At 28.1% G+C, this 9,495-nt stretch overlaps 1 protein-coding gene across 1 annotated transcript; it reads right to left on the reverse strand.

Annotated features, from left to right (window-relative positions):
* Positions 1 to 649: 649 nt before the first annotated feature.
* Positions 650 to 4,527, reverse strand: LOC110605241 (transmembrane 9 superfamily member 2). Its single transcript, XM_021743663.2, has 7 exons — positions 4,192 to 4,527; positions 3,828 to 3,868; positions 3,039 to 3,624; positions 2,816 to 2,953; positions 2,562 to 2,718; positions 1,963 to 2,447; positions 650 to 1,166 (listed from the first exon to the last, which is right to left on the reverse strand). The coding sequence occupies exons 1-7, from the start codon at positions 4,347 to 4,349 to the stop codon at positions 947 to 949; spliced, it is 1,785 nt and encodes a 594-aa protein (XP_021599355.1). The 5' UTR covers positions 4,350 to 4,527; the 3' UTR covers positions 650 to 946.
* Positions 4,528 to 9,495: the final 4,968 nt, after the last annotated feature.

The raw sequence follows: 9,495 nt of genomic DNA on the forward strand, positions 1-9,495 counted from the left end.
TTATTTTTTAGTGTTTGTTGTGATTATTTCTTACCAATAAGTTTGCATATCGAAAACGATAATCGTCATATCGAAAACTATCATCGTTTGATTCACATGCAAGACCTCGGACCTGGATCTTGAGTAGTGACCGGAGGTACTGGAGCTTTTCTTCGTGTCGGACTCCACATTTAAGTGTCAGTAACCTTATGTTCGATACCTTTGCTATCCTGGTTCTCCTTGAACCAATGCTCTGTTTTTCCCTCCTTAGAAGCCGATGCTTTGTCCGAGTCTCCTAAGCCATGGCTCCATTTCTTCCTGAGTTGGGTTTGGTGATGTGGTTCCTATTTTTGTTTAAATGCTTTTCCGTGATCATCCTCTTCTTCGCAGTACAACTATTGCATAGTCGGAAATGCTTAACGCCGACTGGATGGAGGCAACAATGCTTTTGTAGCTGATAGCTCTAGGGTTTGTTAATATGGGCTCTGGAACCTTTTTGTTTTGTGGGCTTCTTTTGGCCATGGGCTTTTTGCATGCTATTGTAACCTTTGTTTTTACAAGAGCTTGGCCCTATCTTTAATTAACTTTTTACCTTAGAGAGAGAGAGAGAAAAAAAAAACATTCTAAAAGCACATACTCGAAAAAGGAAGGAGCTTGTATAAACTGAAGGTAAATGCAACAGAACAAATATTTTTCATTTTGTATGTCTGACAATTACATATACCCAAAATGTTGACTAAACCACATATTTCCTTGGAAGGTTCCTACAGCCTAAGCCAATGCATAACAGAGACCTCAGAAAACAAACCCCTTCCCGTAAAAGAAATGCATAACCAGGGAAAGGGCCTGCCTTTTTAACTTTTCGAACTTTTGATATCCAATACAGTCTCCAACCTAACTTTGAACAAAATCATAGATGTTTCTCTGACAGAGTTCATGGAAACCAAAAAAAGAGAAAAGACCCATTCTACTCACACTTAATAGACCGGTATATATGACGTACAAAGAACAAGGAGGCACGGAATCCCACTGTCCCAAGCATGAGAAAGAAGCCATAGCATATGCAAGCCATGTACCCAAAGAAGAAAGAGGTCTGCATGAAGCCAGACATATCAGATCTTGCATAGTAGTAGTACAAGCAATAAGCATAGATAAACAGCCCGGTCGATCCACCACAGAGAAAAGACCTGTAAGAATCAGAATCAGTTCAGTCCAAAAAGGTGGGAAAGCTGATAGTCATGTAAAGTTAAGCTCATAATAGATATTTGGACATTACAAAAAGATAATCAAGCAAATGATTGTCTAACTATTGAACTCTGCTTTTGCCAGAAGTGACAGGTAGATAATGATATTAATCTACAAGCATGCAAATGGTTTTAGCAACACAAGGCCATAAGCAGACCTAATTAGCAAGCAAATGCACCAATTGCGGATGAAAGACTATTTTGAAATGAATTTGAGACATGTATTAAATCTAATAGACCCTATGAATTGGTTGAAGCATTTTTCTCCTTCATTTTAGAATTCAAATCTTTATTTTATAATTGGAACTAAAAACTCAATATTCAAATTCTCTATCCAGACACAATCTCCAAGTTTGTCCATCGCTAAATATTAAGTCCACATAAACTATCTTGTTTGACAAACCAACCCACTGTTATCTTATCCATATTGTTATAAGTTGTCAACATGAATCTTTGTAAAAATAAAATTTTGATTTGTCAAAATTCAACAATGTTTAAGCAATCCGCTGGTTAAATTTTAACATCTCTATCTAATACTTAAGAACTGAACTATAAGAAACAATATATGACAAGATGCTGACTGTTCTTTAGCAAGTTCATTAGTAAAAAGAGTAGGCAATATATATTAGCACCAGGAGAAAAATTATAATATTAAAAATGAGATTGGCAAACATTGAACATATTAATCATGATGATGCAAAAAGTAAAGGAAGAAAATAGAACAGGAAAATTTATTTACCTCCACCACCACTCATGATCTTCAGCAGCAAGTTGAAAGTACGTCAAAGCCACAGTTATGAAAGCAGTGACAATCAGAAGAATAATGAAGACAATAAAAAGGATGCTGTAAATGGTATAAATCCTGTGTCCCCAAACACTTGCAAAAATGTAGTATAGCTCAATGTAAATAGCACTAAAAGGCAGGAAACCTGCCATTGCCATTTGAGGAAGACTACTCCTGTACCAAGGCAATTGTGGGATCTCCCGAGGATATTTAGTGGTGCGGCAAGGGGCTTGAAATTCAGCCTTGCTATTTTTCCCAGCAATACCACCCAAAACAAGTAAAGGTGATGTTACTAGTGTCCATATAAGAACTATTACCACAATAGTGCCGAAAGGCAACGCTGCGGTTGCACTATAGACAATGGCAACAGTGTTAAGGAAGCAGAATGTGAGGAATAAGGGCCCACAGAAAAGGCATCCTGTCAGCAAAAGATTCCTCACCTGTCAACAGGAAAAAATGGACAAGTTAATTCACTTTAAGAATCTTGCTTTTGAAAGACACCATTAAAAGGTAATTCTAATGCAAACAAAATCTACATAAACATAGCAAGTTACCCAGTTATTTCCTTCCAGCTGACAATAGAAAGAGGTTGCTGTATATCCAGCAATTCCAGACGTAAGTGCATATATGACCACAAGTGCAGTAAATAGAGCTCCTCGATTGTATGGATAAAATACACCAACCAATGCAAGAATAAAAATAAATACAGTGCTGCACATAAAGAGTTTAAAAAAAATGAACACTTAATCTTTATTGCCAAAAGCTAGCAACATGAATTCAGAATAGATGTGGTAAATGAGTTCCTTACAGAGTGAACAGCTGACTGCCAGACCCAAGGGCTGCAGCAAACAAAGATTTGTACTTTGGATATCTAAATACATCACCATGAATGTACTTCCATCCAGTCTCTTCCTGATCATCAGCTGCTTCTTCATCTTGTGCATACCTTGAAGAAATAAGTACATAATATCAGAAATAGATATCCTTAGAAATATTAGTACTCACTGGCACAATTTAAAAATGAATCTTACTTCACAAAATCATTCTTCAAAACCCGCATGAGAATGGTAGCAAGAAAACCAGTCAGAAGGAGAACTGTCACACATGAGTTTATAATGGAGAACCAATGGATTTCCAAGTGATGTGGCAATGAAGAAGATAGTGAGTACTTTTCCATTCTCTTCTCAAAGGGAGTATCTGTTTCCTTCCACTTCACAGTATAAAAGAACTCTGTTTCAACTTCCTTGTCCTCTGTCAGATCCAAGAGTGAATTGGGATCCATCCGCACACTCACTTCAATCACACGATCCTTATTGTAAAGAACATCGAACTGGATATGTTTGTAAAGGAAGTATTTGTATTCACTCGGGTCAGTCTTGCCTTCCTTGTCAACCTTTCCTATGAAGCCCCAGATGGGCAGATCATCATAATACATTTGGAAGTAATAGTCTTTATCTATTGCAGATCTGAACTTTGCAACTTCCTCCTTTGAAAGTGTCTTCTTACAAACAAGTGATGAGGTTTTCTCATCTCTGAAGTTTAGTTTGTAAGGAGCACTGACTAGACGATCTCCATTCAACACCTCACCAAGAGCCTCCTTTTTCTCTTTGACATGATCTGCCATTGAAACTGAATAAATCAATGGACCAAACAATATCTTTTTACCATCCAAGACCTCAAGACTTCTAAAGTAATTTTGATTAATCCAGTGTGAAATGCAGCAGACATAAAGATCCACTTCCAACTTATTAGCAACAATGTGTAGCAAACGAATTAAAGTCCAACAAAATCTAATCTATAATTCAGGTAGAGATAAGAACCTGGAACGCAGAAGGGCAGATCGAAATAGCGATATGTTTCACTGAAAAATCAGCCAATTAATAACAAAAAATCAATAACTCTCCAAAAGTATGGGAAATACTACTAATACTACATAAAAATTGAAAATAACAAACATTACCAATCAATCTAGAATCACTCAAGAACAAGTTTTACACCATTATTCAACTCAATTTCCAAAACAGAACTCAAATCTACATTGAGCGTCTCATTCTCCAATTCACATTTTGCCAACCCAAACAGCGCAAATAAGAATTCCAATGCGGAATGAAGAACCCAGATCCAGAAAATCAAAACGAGAGATCAAAGAAGGGAAGAATTGAAGAGGGCAAATGAAATAATTACCTGGGGTTTTGAAAAGGGCCAACCTTGTTGGCGTATAGAGGAACAGAGTCGCCCTCCTTGTAGCGGTGGTCGGAGGAGTCCGATCTGACGTGGGTTACAGAAGAGGCGACAACAACCGCGAAGAGGAAGAGAAGGAGAGTGGCAAAGGGATTGTCCATGGCTGTTAGTTAAGCTTCTCTCCTCTTCGTTCTTCTGGAAGTAAGAGAAGAGGGGATCTAATAAGAGAAGAAGAGCTGAAGGCAATGGCGTTATTTACCATTACTTGAAAATCACTCAAGGACGATCTGCTTTAGCTTTCAAGGTCTACCCTGTTCCAATCCCCAGGCACGATCGGTGGAATACGGAAATTATTAATATTTTTTAACACATAAGAAAAAAAAATACTACTATAAAGTAAAAAAAAATAATAATAATAATTTACAGTATTAGTCTCTTAAATCTAGCAAAATCTATAATTTAATTTATACTTATTTAACAGTAAATAATTTAATATTTAAATTTTTATTTTATTAATAAATAATATTTTTATTCATTTTAACATTAATTAATTGTTAATTGAAAATTTAATTTAAATAAAAAAAATTAATTATTATAAATATTAAAATTATAAAATTAAATTATTATAATTTAATGACAAATTCTAATATAAATATTTTTTATTAACAGAATAAAATTGTAAATATTAAATTATTTTTTACTAAATTAATAAGGATTAAATTGTATATTTTTTAAATCTCATGAATATATTATAAATTATCTAGGTTTTAAATAAATTTATGCTAATAACTATAAAAAAATGAGCTAATAATTAATATATATTCAAATATATAATATTATAACTATTTTTAATTAAATTTTTGTTAAATTAGAAATTATTTTAAAATTTATATATTATTTGTAATTTCAGTTCATCTTAAACAATATATAAATTTAATACTAAATCATTATTGAATGAAAATCTATTTTAAAAAATTTAAACTTATTTTCAAAACATCTATTATGTTTAAATTTTTTAAAGAATTTTAAAATAGTCGGATGGCATATTTTTTATAGGTAAATATAAACTAATCTAGTAATGTAAATATTAATCAAATTTCTTCTAAATTTTAAATTAAATAATATCTCTTGTTATATTTTTATAAAATCATTTTTTATTAAAAATTTGTAATTACCACTTAAAATTAAATTATAATTATTTAAAAATATAAAAATAAATATAACATTATATTATTAAATTTTTTCTTCAACATAAAAAATTTAAAAATATACTTACTTTCATCCTTTTTTTTGTCTATGGCTTATCTCAGAGTTTATAATTTTATGAATATTCACTTATTCGACTTATTCGAATTTGCATTTCACTTAATAAATAAAACGCTCTCTTTTAAATTTTTAATGTGTTTCGTATTTAAAATTTAAATTAAAAAAAAATACACTATTAAAATTAATAAATTATTAACCATATAATATTATAAATTATTATTTTGATAAAAATTAAAATACGAAGTAAATTAATAGTAAAGAATGTAAGGAGTGGGTGCACAAAACCACTAATTTAATAATAATAATAAAGGAAACATTTAGATTTTACTCAAGAATATTAATTAGGTGGGAGGCAATGTAGATATCTGTATAGGAGCCACAACAAACATTTCTCTTACACCACAAGACACCACAAGCCCTTTCATAAAAATTGAAATCCTAAGAATTAATTTGAATTTTTTTATTATAAAATTAAAATAAGCATTCATTAGCTATTATATTTTTAATTAAATATCATAGATAAAAGAAGAATATTTTTTTTTTAATTTAAAAAATGTCACATCAATAATTACATGTCAAATTTAATTATATATTTTTAAAATAAAAATGAAAGAATCATGTCATGGATCGGGTCGTTTTGCATGGATCAAGTCCATTGAACAATAATAAATAATAAAACATGAGACTATGAGAACAAAATTTTGTAACTTTAATTTATTAAATTGATTGATCGAAAATATTTTATTTTTTTAAATATTAAAATAATTTAAAATTTTCTAATTTATCTCAAATAATAAAAATCAAAAGGTTTTCATTTAATGGAAATTATTTTTTTAAAATTTAATTTATTATGTCACCTCTCAAACATAACGCAAAGATGGTTTGGAAGTCTGAAACCGTTCTGATATAAATATAAGGACCAATAAAAGGCTGCCACATTTCAAATTCAGCAACTATCCTATGTCACTCTGAGAGTTTTAACGGGCTAGGCCCATAAATAATTGGACCTAAAAGGCCCACTAGTGCTATCCTTCAGACATAACCTAGTAACACCGAGCAAAATTTGGTTTAAACTAAAATAATTAAGCAATCTAATAAATTAAGAATTTAGTTTCATTTTATTTTATTTTCTTATTAGTTTGATTTTTAATTTTAAAATTTTTTAATTTTTTGATTTAATTTAATTTTAATTAGATATTTTATATGAATGAATATATGAATTTGATTTTTTTTAAATAAATTGTAGTTTTCAATTTAAAATTTTTTATTTTTTATTTATATTAGTTCATGATTATTATTATAAAAAAATAAAATTTAAATATTTCAATTAAATATTAAAATACATAAATTATGGTTTAAAATGAAAATTTATTAAAAAATATAATTGATTAAATTAAAGTAAATTAAATCAAATCATACAGTTATGATTGAATTCAATTTTTTGTGAAATTTGATTTAATTTAATTTTTATAAATTTTTAAAATTTTATATTCAATTTATTTAATTTAATTTAATTTTAAATCTAATTAATTAATTAATTAATTTAATAATGAGTTCAATTTTTATTAATAGAAAATATTTTTTTAATTAAATAAAAAATACTTTTTTTTAAAGAAAATAACTTCTTATTTAAAAAATAATAATTTTTCACGTATTGTGATTCATATTATATATAAATTTATTAATAAATTTTATTTTTAAAATTAAAATTAAATAATAAAAATAAATTGTATCATTAAAAAATATTTTTTAAATATATATATTTTTTAACAAATAGAGCCTATATGGATTGTGTTCTCATTCCATTAACACTTTTCCAAAGGAAGTTTTGGTAGACAAAATATGAATTTTTAAAATAATAGCTATTTGGGAGAAAGAGTTTTAACTAAAAAATTAAATTTATTTTTAAATTATATAAAAAATGTTTAAAATAAGAAATCTCAAAATTTAACCTTAAACTATAATTTAAAAAATCAAATAAGTCCTCATTCATTAGAATTTGACAAATAGTAACACGCTTTACTTAATTTATTTAACTTTAAATTAACATATTTAATTTTTTTAATAATAATTTAATAATTTTTCTTTTTTCATTCTTTTTTACCTCCCTCTTATTTTTTATTTTTTCCATTTTTGCCCTCTTTGATAATAACGCTGTTATTATAACTCTTTGATTTCTGCTGGTTCTGCAATCTGGTATGCCATATCTGTCCATATAAAAGGGAAAAAATCATGTTTTTTTCCTTCTCTTGTTTTCATGAGTAATCTCTGATTTCTCTCTGTATAAATAAACACAAAGTGAGTATCATTGTGATGATGGCTGAGTTTCAGACTGTTGAGTTTTATTATCTCTGTATGGGCTAGGCTCGCGAGAGTAGTATCGGTCCGAAATCCACGAAACCTGTTTGATGGGCCGACCCCAATATGCTCTCCACGAGTTCGATTTTAAACAGTAATAGGAGAAAATACAGTAGATCCAATTACCTCGCAGTCCTGTCTATATACGTGTTGGAGAAATTAAATGGTCATTTAACATCGAGCAGACATTTGACGTTTTCGTACGTATGAGCTTGCATGACAAAAATAAATAGCACTGTGAGGCCGTTAGGCACTACTAACAGATAAAGAAAAAAAAATAAAAGGAGAAATACATCTTCTTTACACTCAAACTTATGCACATATTGAAAACTCTATTTTTTGAATGTAAGAACATCACAATAAAATTTATTTAAAAAATCACAAAAGATCATGATTTTCTACTTAAAAAATTTGACGAAAGAAGAAAGAAATCCAAAAGTAAATAGGTGGTTCGTTTAAGATGTGAAATTCATGCTTCATGAAATACTCAATTAATATATATATATATATATAAAACTCAATTAATTGCTGAATTATTAGCCAGCTAGCATTTACAGCTGGAAATAATAAAATATTGTACTGCAATATAGCACACAGCCAATATCTCAAAAACGGAAAGAAAACGAAAGGAAGTTTACATTTACCATGAAAACTCATTACTTGATATTTTGCTTTTAAAGAATATAGTAAAACCCAGTTCAAAAAAATAAAAAAGAATATAGTAAAATATTTTAAAAATTTACTAATTAATATTTTTAAAATACATCTAAAAAATGTATAGTTTTTATTTTAAATATTAGATAAAAATAACGTAATACTTATTTATTTATTCTCTTGTAATTAAAAATATTAAAACAACCTTGATTCATGAATTTCTCGAAAAAAAAAAAGGGATTTGTTCTAAACTTTTGTTTGATAAATAAAGTTTAAATATAAATTATTTCACATGGCAGCCACTGCAAAAAGACATGGAAAAATTGAGTTTATAAGAAAATAAATATAAAAATATTTTATTTATAAATTGTATATTTATTATATATTTTAATTAATTTTATATATAATTTGTGTATTAGATAATAATATTAAAAACTACTTATAATATAATTACCAAATACTATTCCATATAATTTCCCACTTGCTTTTCCGTACTATTCTACCGTTACCTCTGTTTGGATGTATGGAAAATATAGGAAGTGTTTAATTGAAAAAAAATGAGGAAAATAAAAGAAAAAGAAAATAAAAAGCATCAAGCAAAGTTGCCTTTTCCAATTACAATTACAAATTACCCTTTTCTTTTAAGTTCTTATTAGAAGTATATAGGATAAAGTTACCAATTTAGTTTAATTTTCATTATTTCCAAATAAGAAAAAAATACTTTTATTTTTTAATTTTCTTTCAACTGAATAAAAATAAAAAATAATAAAAATTATATGTTTTCTGTTTTTTTAATGCAAATTTATTATAATTTTTACTATTTTTTTAAAGTAAAGATTTAATTTTTATAAATAAAAATATATTTTTTAAATTTAAAATTTTATTTATTGGTGGAGTTGAGAAAAATATGTATATTTTCGTATTAATTAAAATAAAAAATAAGGAAAAATTTTAAAAAAGAACAGATGCAATTGTGGCGGTGCCAAGTGTCAATGTCATGGCTTGAAGGTTGAACAGCCAAAAAAAGGT

The sequence above is a fragment of the Manihot esculenta genome, chromosome 17 (assembly GCF_001659605.2).
Source record: "Manihot esculenta cultivar AM560-2 chromosome 17, M.esculenta_v8, whole genome shotgun sequence".
Lineage (NCBI taxonomy): Eukaryota > Viridiplantae > Streptophyta > Magnoliopsida > Malpighiales > Euphorbiaceae > Manihot > Manihot esculenta.